Source organism: Adiantum capillus-veneris, chromosome 4 (genome assembly GCF_014529385.1).
Source record: "Adiantum capillus-veneris isolate H3 chromosome 4, ASM1452938v2, whole genome shotgun sequence".
NCBI classification, from domain to species: domain Eukaryota; kingdom Viridiplantae; phylum Streptophyta; class Polypodiopsida; order Polypodiales; family Pteridaceae; genus Adiantum; species Adiantum capillus-veneris.
In genome coordinates this window covers 58214997-58228884 of record NC_140934.1, presented here as the reverse complement: position 1 = coordinate 58228884, position 13888 = coordinate 58214997, and the positions used below count along the sequence as shown (strand labels likewise).

Below are 13888 nucleotides of genomic sequence, written 5' to 3'. Positions count from 1 at the left end.
CCACCCGAGACAGAGAGAGAGAGAGAGAGAGAGAGAGAGGCCGAATATAAATGATTACAAATTAAATCCTTGCTAGTTAGATGGGCACAATACGTTAGGTTGATATGTAAATGTGCAACCAATAAGAGGAAAGACTGTACAATGTTAAGGAAATGTCACCAAGTACCGTCATCATAAGCTTAAGAGCAACATGAATGCAATGCCAATATTAATGAGTCATGCTAGACTGTCAAGCGCATAATGAATTAATGTGGAGTCAATCCTCCAAAAAGCACCTTACAATGCGGAAGAGCCCAACTTATTCTGTAAGGGACCCCCTCAATAGGCCACTCTAAAAAGCTCCTCCAATCGCGTGAAGAATGCAATATGCAAAAATTGGTGTCCCTTAGGATCTTCCGGCCAATGAAGTCCTACAGATAATAAGTTAGTCCAGACAGGCCTTTACGACTATTTTTGCAGGTGATAACAAGCTCTTATAGCTCGATTCTTGGAGGCTCATAAGGCAACAATCTTACATTGTCATAGGGTAGCTGCCGTACTTCAAGCCATGCCAAAGTCTGATCAGTTCCCTCAATAGCTGATGCCTCAGACAAGCAGTCTGAAATAAAAACCGATCTCTCAAAACACAGAAATGAACATTCCAATTTCACTCACAAACACGTGCTTGGAAAGAGTTAAAAGGAATGCAATGCAAGAGAACGTAAGCATGCTACAGCATAGAATGTGTAGCAAAGCAAGTAATCATCATAGCTAGAGAAAGTAGACATGCTCAAGCATAGAATGTGTAGCAAACATGCGCATACCAGTCGGGAAGTCGTAGTAATAAGTACAAGGTCGTTCTTCAGCTGCCGAGTATGGAGGAGCAAGAACATCCAGTACTGCACAATGAGTGACACCAGTCAAGGCATGGATATTGCCTCCACCTGTTGGACAGAACATGGATGCTTTGCATGGCGCTGTAAAAATGTCTTCTACAACCAGCCTTGCAAGTCTTGCTGAAACCAAGAAAAAATAATAGTTAACATCTTAAAGGTCATGAGGCGGTTCCCTTTAAAAGGAAAGACTTTGCATGTATATGGGATTAAACTAAATTCCTTGCATCTCTGTTCAGCATGACATTCTCAACAAAGCCAGGAAGCAAGAAATATTACCATTCGGAAAACTGGCCTCTGATCTTTGCCCTGAAAAATCCGATCTTTGCACTGAAGGGTCGACCCAGTCATATGCTTTCACATGCATGGAGCCATGTAGAAGCTTGTTAAGGACAGTCATCTCAGGATGATCGTGAAGCGGTATGACTGCTGACTGTGGAAGGTAAAAAATCCCCATCTGCAAGATGACCCAAGTTATCGCTTGTTAGAAACAAAAAATTTGGCAATCTTAACCCTCACATGAGCCCATTATAGGAAGTTCTACCGAAAATCTTCTGCACATATGTATGTGCAGATAAAAGACGGTCTGTGGAGACTTCGCCCCCTTATTTACTTGCACAAAAAACTCCTCATCGAGGCCAAGATCAGCCAGCGTCATTGCATCTGTCACAGACAAAGAACATTATCACATCAAGTAGATCAATGTGCAGAATGGTGACAAAGGATAGTGGTCTTTGTGTGTTTTTTCCATTCTTTGTATTTTTCTTGCGTGGCAGGGTGTGCTCTCTACCAACTTCTTGCTGTCACTTTCTCCATCCGCATAATTCATCGGTTCCCTTTTCTATCCCGTTGTGCTCTAGCAGTTCTTTCTAACCGTCCTGAGCAAGTGGACTGGTCTCTTTTGGGGTGCTTCCTCCACCTTTGCAACAAGTCTTCTACAGAACTCTTCATTTTCTCCAATGGCCTCTTCACACTCTTCCTCTTCTCCCGCCATCTTGTTTTCCCTTTGGTTCTAGGTTGCGGTTTAATGCTTGTTGGAGGCTCTAGGTTATGGGCGGCTGCTTTGCGATGTAGCTATTTCCCTTGCACCCACTGCTGGCTCCCTTAATGAAGTCAAAGTTGCTTCGTCGAAGAAGATAAGGGCTTCTTGATCTTGTACTTTGCCCCACGCTCTACAGAGCTCCGTACTTTCATCCATTTGCTCAGGGTCCGTCCCCATGAAATCTGGTACCAGTCCTGCTTTTGTCTTTCCTTTCTTTGCTCACTCCTCCGTTGCTCTAGAACTCTCTGGCTTGTCCTCTGCCTGTTCTTTTGGTGCCTTGTTAGGGCACCTGCCACAAGACGGGCACCACGTGCCAATAGAAAAGAATAGACTGAACAGACTTTTAGCACTTCAATAACAACTCAACTGAGAGAGAGAGAGAGAGAGAGAGAGAGAGAGAGAGAGAGACGACACGCAACACGGAGTGGCGGAATTCCACCCCAGAGAGTATTGGGCCCAAACCTTGGCGCCCCTTTTGGTATTTCTTCATATTGCATCAACACAGTACAAGCCGGTACTCCACGCTCTGCACCTTCTCCCAGAATTGTGTCAAAGAATGAGCCCTTGTCACGAGGACGTGGCAGCTGTTAACTATGTCAAGAGGACGTGGCAACTGCTAACCTTAGTTGTTGGTTTCTTTCCAATGATTTTTGTTTTATTTTTGAGACCCTCTTTTTGAAGTTGCAAATGGTCGGACATTGTATGGCCAATGTGAACGGTAGTTTCACCCGCAAGACGGGAAGTTGGTCGGCACTGGAATTCGTATAGTAAGAGGATGTCTAGGCTCAGTGCAAGGTCATGTAGGTCCCCCCGTCGCACTTAGCAAGTTGGTGGATACTAGGAAGTGAACTCAATAAAGGCATAAAGTCAAGGTGGGATCACCAACAGAAAGTATCTGACAGTTGGGCCACATTGCACTTTTGGATGCGGTCCCAATGAGGATTAACGGTCATATGACCAATGGGAGCCCAACGGAATCATTTCCTAAAAATTAGGGAGGTGCTATTTTGGGCCATGAAATGTGTTCGCGTCATTACCTTCGATATGACCAGGGGAACACTTTACAACTCTGTCGCGAAGTCAACTGGGCAAGCAGTCGGGAGATTTTTAGGCGGCAACCACGAAACGGGCAAATCCTTGTAAATGCGCCAAGTGGCGAAATTTCGTGCACTTTCCTCTTGCATCAAGAAATGGCGCTGAAATTTAAGCTGGAAGAGGTCTCACTTTGCATTTTGTCACAGGTTAAGAGCTATGGCGTGCTTTCTTTCCCTCTCATGTATAGTGTGGTGCTAGGAGTGATGCCCTGCACACTACACACTGCTCTCTCTCTCCCCTACGTGCAGTTATGTGATGCCCCACAAGAGGGTTCCTCATTTGATTGATGTATAGCTGTGTGGGTTCATGCTTTTGTGTTGAGGCAAGAGCCTCCTTGAGCAAGAACAGGGGTAGCTAACTGCTACTCCTGTAACAAAACTGCTGACGAGGCAAAACCCTAAAGAATGGAGCCAACTTACAAATGTGGCCGAGGGGCCTAAACTGTCACAAAGTGATGACGTGGCTGCCCGAGAGCAAAAACCTTAACCCTAATTTCTGCCAGAAACCCTAACTGCTGAAACCCTAATTTTGGAAACCCTAACCCTAAAACCTGCAAACCCTAATTCTGCTGCCAGAAAGCCTAAAACTGCAAAAACCCTAACCCTAACCCTAAGGGCAGCAAGGAGATTTTCGAAAATTGCGTTGGCTGATGACGTGGCAGGCTGTACGGATTTCCGTGATTTACGCTGGCAGCTTTTTGGCTTTGCTTTTAGACCAAAAGCTTTTGAGTTTTAAAGGCTTTTTACTGTAACTGCTTTTCAGGCCAAGGGCCTTTAAATATGAGGCTAGGGCTCATTCTCTGGCATGCTTCCTGGAGAAGGTGCAGAGTCTGGAGTACCGACTTGTATTGTGTTGATGCAATATAAAGAAATACCGAAAGGGGCGCCAAGGTTTGGGGCCAATACTCTCTAGGGTGGAATTCCGCCACTCCGTGTCGTGTGTCGTCTCTCTCTCTCTTTCAGTTCAGTTGTTATTGAAGTGCTAAAGGTCTGTTCAGTCTGTTCTTTTCTATTGGCACGTGGTGCCCGCCTTGTGACAGTGGTATCAGAGCATCAGTCGTGTGCTTTACTGAAAGCATACCAGCAGACAGATTTATTTCGAGGTATCTTCGCCATCCAAACCGGGCTTATTAGCCACTTCCACCCTTACTTCATCGCGCATCGGGCGCACTCATGTCTTACAGGGCATAAGCCAATTAAGATCACTTGCAAGAGAAGGATCCAGATTTGTTTCAAGTCATTGTTTTTCTCAGAAGCAATGCCATGCACATGTTGATGTCTACAACTACCAAGCAGCATACTCCAAGTAGTTGGCAAGCTTGCAAGAAAAGAAAATAAAAATAAAAATTTGCCCGAAGTTATATGGTTTCTGACATCTTCCTTCGGAGTGCAACTTCTGGCAGAGTGGGGTATCCTGAGATGCTTGCCATGGAAACCCTAGCAGATTATAACTTGAAATTTCTCGACATCTCTCCGTAGATGTCTCTTCACAAGCAGATGACCTTGGAGGTCTAGTGTGATTGCTATCTCTTGGGACTACCATCGCCGCCAAAGAAACACTGTTTGTCCAAGAGCTGATGGACCATGCTGTGCTCGGCTACGACCTCATGGAAAGAACCTAACCCTAATTTTTGATGCAGGTTTCAAGATGGGAAGTCAGTCGACTTTTCGAGCTCGATTGATGTCGAGATTGCTTTTTAAGTTTGAGTTTTGTTTGATCTTGTTTGGTGATCTTGTTTGGAATCTGTTTGAAATGGATGGTATCTGTTTTGAACCTGTCTTGGTGCCGATTTGAATTGTTTGATTCTGGTTTTGATACGGGTTTCAATGATTGGTGATTTTACTCCCAGGAGTAGTGAGAAATTATTTTTGAGAATGCTTGTTCATACTCATGGCCCGGACCCTTGTGGTTATTTGCTGGGGGAGTATTGAAAGATTGAAAAGTGTTGTTTTTTTACTCATGGCCTGTACCCTTGTGGTTATTTACGAGGGGAGTATTGTTGTTGTGACTCCCGACCCAGACCTAGATGGTTATGCGGGAGGAGTATTAAGAAGTCTGAGCAGTAGTTACTCTCAGCACCTCCAAACGACGCAGGCTTCGGTCTAGGGGGCGTTTGGTTGTAAAAGGCCTCTATATCTCATGGCCCGGACCTTTTTAGGCTATTTGCGGGAGGAGTGATGAGGGAGTCGTTGAACAGCTCATGGCCCGGACCTTGATGGTTATTTGCGGGGGGGGTGTTCATCGGCGGCTTTATGTTTCAATGTCTTGTAACATGCATATGTGAGCATTTGTGTTGCATTGTGATGTGCTAATTACTGAATATTCCTAATTGGATGAGATTGCTTGGGTATGTAATTTTTTAGTGCATCAAGACACCCGTGGAAGATCAGTACGGTTTGGGTGTGATGGCTAATTTTACTACGCCGGAATATCAAGAGTTCCGATCTGGACGAAAGGAGAAGCTAACTCCTTGATCAAAAGAGCAGAAAGGAGAAGCTAACTCCTTAATAAAAAGAGCAAATTGATTGTCCCTCGGAATGTCCCTCGGAATTTTTTTCTTGAGCGAACTTGAGTTGTTTTGCAGATATGTTCTCTCTTTTAAGAAGGGGAGATGTAACAAACTGCTGACGTGGCAAAACCCTAAAGAATGGAGCCAACTTACAGATGTGACCGAGGGGCCTAAACTGTCACAAAGTGCTGACGTGGTTGCCCAAGAGCAGAAACCCTAACCCTAATTTCTACCAAAAACCCTAACTGTTGAAACCCTAATTCTGGAAACCCTAACCCTAAAACCTGCAAATCCTCATTCTGCTGTCAGAAAGCCTAAAACTGCAAAAACCCTAACCCTAATCCTAAGCGCAGCAGAGAGATTTTCGAAAATTGCGATTTCCGTGATTTACGCTGACAGCTTTTTGGCTTTGCTTTTGGACCAGAAGCTTTGGCGTTTTGAAGGCTTTTTACTGTAATTGCTTTTTAGGCCAAGGGCCTTTAAATATGAGACTAGGGCTCATTCTCCGGCATGCTTCCTGGAGAAGGTGCAGAGTCTGGAGTACCGGCTTGTACTGTGTTGATGCAATATAAAGAAATACCGAAAGGGGCGCCAAGGTTTGGGGCCAATACTCTCTGGGGTGGAATTCCGCCACTCTCTGTCGCATGTTGTCTCTCTCTCTCTTTCAGTTCAGTTGTTATTGAAGTGTTAAAAGTCTGTTCAGTCTGTTCTTTTCTATTGGCACGTGGTGCCCGCCTTGTGACAACTCCAAAGAAGGCACCGGTGAGGGTCATAACCTCACCGTACAGGTGCGTTTTCAGCATTGTGTATGCGCTGTAAATTGATTGTTTTCCAGCCATACGAACGCCATAACCATTGGGAATAGTGCCCCACTGGCAGAGGACAGTTAGGGTACTGTTTGGGACTAAACACAGCAAAACCCAGTAAATACAACGTGCTGAATTTACTGTTTTTGGGCAGGAATTAGAGGGTTTATGCCAATGGAAGTGAGTTCCAACAGGGGAATTGGTTTCGCGCAAGTTTTGGGGCTGTTATGCTACCGAAATTTGGCCAAAACAGGTGGTATCTAGCTCAATACAGATAAAGAATTCCCAGGACTCTTCTTTGTAATTTACCCTCCTAAAGAATAAAGAAATACCGAAAGGGGCGCCAATTTTGGGACCTACAGGTTGTCGGCGTATGCTCGGGGCATTCTAGCTTTCGAGCCGTGTGTGTGTTTAAGTGTTGATTCCCGTCTCACAGGTTTCCTTTGCACGTTCTCTCTGTGTGTGTCTAAAGTAAAAAATTTCGGGTGAAAGCCAAAGCCTACCGCCCCACGGGCCGGTTTCAAGGTTCCATTGCCGGGACATCAATCACTTTTTCCTCAAAAAGTGAGCCTCGGTTGTTTTGGGTAAAGACACAGAGTACAAGAACGCAGGATTACATCATGGCCGACAAAGGGAAGGGCATTATGGAAGAGGGTTCCTTCGAGATTGGCGAGAGCTCACGGCCACGTCAGTCTCTACCTCCTGTCGATGTGAATGTCCCTCCAGTAGTACAGGGCTTTATGACTGGGCAACTTGAGGATGATGCGTTCAGGACTCGGTTAGTTGCCACGGTGAATGTCTTTTCGCAACTAGTGCAGAATCCAAGGTTTATGGAGTTCTTGCAAGCGCCACCAGTGCAGCAGCAAAATAGGCAACCTACACCGCGTACAGAGCTTGTTGAGGCTCAAGCCCAGGTACTTCATGCGACTCAGCAAGATAGGGAACAATCGCATGTTGCGGAGTCGGGGGCTCCAAAACAGGTTCCTCCCGTGCTTGAACAAGTGGCTAGAACGCCTATTCCACAGGTTATGCCAGTTCAGCCTGCCACCTTTCAAAGCCCACATGCTGTCTTGAATGGACAGGGAACTGGATACCAGGCTATGCACCCAGTTTTTCCACCACCCACAGTACATCCTGGGTATTTCGGGGGTGGATCAATGTTCCAAAGTACGGCTGGTTATGCGCTTGGAAGTCAGCCGTACATGCCAAGAACAGTGTTTCAAGGAATGCAAGGCATGATGCCAAACCCCATGTATGGTAGTATCAGCATGCAGCAGGGTTTTCACTGCAACCAGGGCCAGTTTGAGGTGCCACTGGGTCATTTTGGCATGGTTGGTTTTTCTGGACAGCAGCCAGATATCGCACCTCTGACGCAAAATGTGAATGGCAAAGATATACCGATCATGCCTACTACAGTGCCCATGTTGCAGACCATTCCTTATGACAACTTGGGGGCACTGGAGAAGCCGAAAGCTTATAAAGAAGGTGGTGCAGCTATAAAGTTCAGTACTTTCAGTGGCTTTGAGGATAAAGCCAAGGCTCTCACTTTCCTCCAACAGTTTGATACAGTTTATGCAAGAGGGAATTTTACAGAGGCCTCTAAGGTCAAGAAAGCTACCACTTTCTGAAAGGACAATGCGCTTACATGGTGGACGACATTGTTAATGCAAGGGCAGGCACCCGCCACTTGGGTCTACTTCAAGCAAACGTTTGCATCTGCTTGGCTATCAAATGAATTTGAAGCCAACGTCATGACAGATTGGCACCAGCTTACTTCGGCTACATGCAAGAGCTTGATGGAGTACAATCGGAGGTTTTGTGAAGCATTACTTTTAGTGACCTCCTACAGATTTGTGCCACTGACACAGCAGATAGAGAAGTATTGTTGTGGGCTGCCTAAAGGGCTTCAGGACTATTGTACCAAGAACAAAGTGGCTACCCTCACTCAGCTTATGGAAGTTGCTAACACTGGTCTTGCCTTGTTGAAAGGAGAGGACAGTGGGTTTCCGAGCAACGAGAAAGGAGGGCAACAAAAGAAAAATTCAGCGAAGAAGCCCTTTGTGAAAAGGGCTCCTGAAGCGTCACAAGGGTCAGAAAAGGCCACCAAGGACAAGGATTCAACAGGGACTTCTGGAGCACAGGCAAAGAAACAGAAAAGGAAGCCTTTTGTGCACAAGTCACTCGAGGAAAAGAAGGTCCTAATGGCTGAAAATAAATGCTTTATATGCGAGCAGCTTGGTCACTTTGCTACCAATTGTCCACAAAGGAAAAGACCAGCTGACTCAGATGATAAAGAGGACCAAAAAGGCAAGATGCGTAAACCCACGGCAGGTTTGGTGCCGAACATGGTGGTGATAGGCCTAGTACAGATTCCAGTGAGTTATGCAAGGCATGGGGTAAAGTTAGGGATCAGACGGCACTCATCTTCTTTGATCCAGGTGCCAAAGCCAACTTTATCTCACCAGAATTAGCTATGAAGCTAGGCATCAAAGTTGAAGAGATGGGTACACAGCACAGGCAGGGTTGGCATGTCCTGGCTACTCAGAGTGTGTTACTCCCATTATTGGAAAGTTGCGTCTGCATATTCAGTCGTATGTGGACACAGAAGAGTTCTATAGCATGCCATTGGAAGGGTGCAATGCGCTACTTGGGATTCCCTGGATGTTCAAAGTACATGGCGTGCTAGATTTCTTCGGCAAGACGATCACCCTTCAGCATAGGGGCAAAACTCATGTGTTGGATGTAAAGCTCAAAGGGGAGTCTGTCCCTATTGTATCTACTTCTACTATCACTTCTGTAATAAAGAATCATCTTTCTGTGTACTTGATTTTTGCACGTGATGTCTCGGATAATGATCAGTCAAATTTATCTGTGTTAGATAAGAAAGGTCAGCATTTTTGCAAAAGTTTAGTGACTGTTTTTCTCATTCATTACCGTCGCAATTGCCGCCAGAGAGACCTGAGGACCATCGGATAGATTTGGTGCCAGGGTGTAGCCCACCAAATAGACCTCCATACAGGGTTAGTGCGGCGCAGCAGAAAGAGATCATGGGCCAGATTGAGGAGTTATTAGAGAAGGGGCTGATTCAGCCTAGTTCTTCACCCTTTTGCTCCCCAGTGCTCCTAGTGCAAAAGAAGGATGGTTCATAGCGCATGTGTATTGATTACCATGCGTTGAATAAGAATACCATCAAGAATAGGTTCCCTAATCCTAGAATTGATGATATTCTCGATCGTTTAGAGGGTGCTGCAATTTTCAGCAAGATAGACCTTAAGAGTGGGTACCATCAGATTCGTATAAGGCCAGAGGATGTGACAAGACTGCGTTTAGAACGACATTTGGTCTTTATGAGTTTCTAGTGATGCCGTTTGGTCTAACAAATGCTCCTGGCACGTTCAACAGAACGATGGACCGGATTTTCCGCTCGCATCAGCAGTTTGTTGGGATGTTCTTCGATGACATGATAGTCTATTCGAAGAATGAAGAGGAGCATAGGCGTCACTTGACCATTGTGTTCGAAGAGCTGCACAGTCACAGGCTACTTGTCAATCCTAAGAAAAGTGAATTCTTCTTGTAAGAGATCCACTTTCTTGGCCACATAGTCTCAAAGGATGGTGTCAGAATGGATCCCGCAAAGGTCGAAGCTATTAAGACATGGCCAGACTTGAAGACTGTGCACGACGTCAAAAGCTTCTTGGGATTGTGTTCCGACTATAGAAGGTTTATCAGAAATTCTGCAGAGATACCATCACCTCTTCACGCTTTGCAAAAGAAAGAGGTCACTTTCAGATGGACCCAAAAAGAGATTTCAGCTTTTAGTCTCTTAAAGTAAAAGTTGACTTCAGATCTAGTTATTGTTTTGCCAGATCTCAGGAAGTCATTTGTGGTCCAGTGTGACGCGTGTAGCAGTAGCATCAGAACGGTGCTAATGCAAGATGGACAGGTAGTAGCTTATGAAAACCGAAATTTGCAAGGGCCAAAGAAGACTATGCAAGCCTAAGATGGGCTATTCGAACAAAAACCTGAATGAATTCTCTAGTTGTTTTGTAGTTAGATACTTTTGAACTCTATATGAGAAACTATTGTTTGAAGTTTGTTTAAAATGGATTGTATCTATTTTAAACCTGCCTTGGTGCCGATTTGAATTGTTTGACTCTAGTTTTTTAATACTGGCTTCTTATTGGTGATTTTACTCCCGAGTGGAGTAGTGAGAAATGTTGTTTTGGTATTGTTTGAACTTGGAACGATGCAGACAGGATGTCTAGGAGTGTTTCGTTGTATGCTTGAAAACCTCAGAACGACGCAGACGGGATGTCTGGGGAGCGTTTCATTGTATGTTTCAAAACCTCGGAACGACGCAGACGGGATGTCTGGGGAGCGTTTTGTTGTATGCTAGAAAACCTTTGAACGACGCAGACGAGATGTCTGGGGAGCGTTTGGTTGTATGCTTGAACCTCCAAGCGACGCAGGCTACGGCTGGGGAGCGTTTCGTTGTGCTAGTCCTCTGAACTCATGGCTCAGACCTTTTTAGGTTATTTGCGGGGAATGTTCATACCGCCGACCGTCTGTCTCAGGGGAGTGCTCAGCGGCGGCGTTCGTTGTGTCTTGACATGCATATGTGAGTATTTGTGTTGCATTGTCCTTATTGGATGAGATACTTCTCGAAAGTCAACAACCCATGATATCAAGAGTTCCGATCTGGAATGAGACTCCTTATTGGATGAGATTTTCTCGAAAGCCAACGACCCAGGATATCGAGAGCTCCAATCTGGAATGAGAACACTGATTGTCCCCTCAGAATGTCCCTTGGAAATGTTTGAGCTAACTTGAGTTGTTTTGCAGATACGCTATAATCACGGACGATTACTTTCTTTCAAGAAGGGGGGATGTCACAAACTGCTGACCTGTCAAGCCACCAAAGAACGGAGCCGACTTGCAGATCCCGGCCGAGAGGCTTAAACCCTAAGAACAAGCCGCAAAAGAAGTTACAAAGTCTTGCCGAGTGGCCTATTTTTATAGGAGTTCCCACCAAGTTATGGGACCCAAGTGACCTATAGAGATTAAAATAAAGAAGGACCACACTCTTTGCGTAGAAGATGATGACATGGCAACTGTACAGACGCCCATGATTTGCGTTGGCAATGCCACCTGGCAGCCTGTACGGATTTTCGCAATTCACGCTGACATGGCAGGTGTACGGATTTTCGTAATTTACGGTGGGCAGCTTTGGGCAACAGCTTTTGGGACCAAATGCTTTTGAGTTTGAAGCTTTTTATGTAACTACTTTTCATAGGCCAAGGGCTTTTAAATGTGCAGAGGGCTCAATCTATGGCACTCTTCATGATGAAGGTGCAGAGCGCAAGTACCGACACTGTACTAAGTTCAAGCAATGTAAAGAAATACCGAAAGGGGCGCTAGTGTTTGGGACCACGGCTCTCTTAGGGTGGAACTCCACTACTCCCGTCTCATGTTGTGCCTTTCTTTCTGTTCAGTTGTTATTTGAAGCGCTTAAAGTTATTCAGTCTGTTCTTTCCCGTTGGCACGTGGTGCCTGTCCCCGTGACACGAGTTCGTCTTGAAGCGGAACTCCGCTGCTTCGTGTCGACTCCTCTCCAGAGTAATAGGTAACGGGCGGACAAGGCCCTCCCGTTCCTAAAACGCGTTCCCAAGTCCAGTGCCTCCTCGAAACGGAAATGCGAACGGAACTCCTTTCCCTTCCCAGGAAAAACCGGAACGTCAAAGTTTGAAAATATGGTTGTTTGGGACAGGTCTTTTGAACTTTTAGGGGGGTGTTATTTCCATCCTCTTCTATATAAAGAAGGGCTTTAAACCCTCTCTCTCGAGCTCTCTACCTCACCCTCTCCGTCAAGGCTCTCTCTCCCTTTCCCTCAAGGCTTCAAAGTTCAAGCCTCAAGCTACATCCTCCTTCGAACGTTAATGACGATCAAATTTTTCATCTAAAACGCCTAGAGAGAAATTAAATAAAGTTAATACCAATATGGATAATAGGTTTGGGAAGATGTCCAAACTGAGTATGCTCCTCATGAACCTAAGGTGGGCTACACCCATTATAATCGCACAACATATAATCAACCTAAAAGATTCGCTACTCGAGAAGAGGGAACTTAGTCTAGGACATTGTTGAGACGAATGTCCGAGTAGACATAGTCCAAACGAGTGTGGCCGACAATTATCTATAAAAGAAGGTAAAGGCCTTATTACTCCAGTGGGCATTCAATAATACTAGTATGTAGATTAGGGTAGGACCAAGTCACATCCCGCATCTCATGCCAACCGAGCAAGCGTGGGAGAGATACGAGCCCACTTCTGGGTCAAAAGTGAGGTGCACCTCACATTGAAACTCATAATTTAGAAGTTTACGCAACTCTAGTCGAGGCGTTGGTGATTGGAGTCATATGCATATGGGAACTACTTTATACGTAACGTATCCGTGGAAGGAATCATCATTAATGCAAAGGGCCCATCATACATGCAAAGAAGAAGGGCTGTTTGTGTTAGTGAAATCCACTCTGTGTTGTACTAATTGTCTAATTGTCTGTTGCGCGTGACACGCACACAAAAAGGGTTCATCGGTGTTAATTGTGGCAGACATGCTCTGGAGGAAGCCTCTATGGAGAGCAAGCTCGCATGGACACATAGCATGCATTAACACCAAATACGATCGCCACATTCCTGATCATTCCCAAAAAGCTACTATTATGAGACCAAAGTAGGCTTCACTGCTCTAGCAGACCCTACAATCCGAATCCTTGGGCTTTAATTTTATTTCTGAGAATAAGCGTCACTTTTATTACCACTTCAGCAGCTGAAACTAGAAATAGATAGCCATTTAGTACAGGGACATATCACGATACACGGCATACTTTTACATACGAAACATCTGTATGAGTTCGCTGTCTGGACACATATGTGTAAGGTCATGAAGAAATGTGAACAATGATGCACACATGCAAAATAATTTCATAGAGATAGTGTTAATAAGCATATGTTAAGGGGTAGGCAACTGCGCAGACGTACCAATGAGAGATTGCACCTGCTGCAAGAGTTGAGGAGAGGGGGCGAGCCCAGGCAAGGCGAAGGCCTCCTTGCAAGCGTCGTAGAGCTGCTGCAGAAGATGCACCATGGTGGGCGCTGTCGGCTCTGCACGTTCACGGAAACCAATGCATGGATATGCAGATATAGGCGACCACCTGAGAGGTCGCCATCCCCAGGGCAAGGGCGGTCATGCTCCCTTCTTCAAACTTGAACTGTTCTTGCATTTACCAGACTAAGGAATGGTAGTGGATTGACTTGGGCATCATATTCACGCGAGGAAGAAGAAACGTGACGCAAGAATCAATTCTTCTAGAGCCTTTTGAAAGTAAGGTTCAGCTTGACCAAGTTATGCAGTAACTTTATGCCCACCAAGAAGACATTGGGGCATGAAGGAAGAAAGCGTCCATAATTGAATAGAGAAGAGGACAAAAAAAATTCAGTCATTTGAGTAAACTTCCCCACTTATTATCTTGGGAGGTCATGAACCCCCTTTAGATGACCTAATGCCA

The 13888-nt window shown here is 45.3% G+C and overlaps 1 protein-coding gene across 1 annotated transcript; it reads right to left on the bottom strand.

Annotated features, from left to right (window-relative positions):
• Positions 1-222: 222 nt before the first annotated feature.
• On the bottom strand, positions 223-13683 carry LOC147459232 (plant cysteine oxidase 4-like). The gene is made up of 6 exons (XM_086510536.1): positions 13362-13683; positions 1417-1535; positions 1152-1329; positions 804-995; positions 516-598; positions 223-410 (listed from the first exon to the last, which is right to left on the bottom strand). Exons 1-6 carry the CDS (start codon positions 13465-13467, stop codon positions 246-248), a joined length of 843 nt encoding a protein of 280 aa, XP_086366662.1. The 5' UTR covers positions 13468-13683; the 3' UTR covers positions 223-245.
• Between the last annotated feature and the right edge of the window lie 205 nt (positions 13684-13888).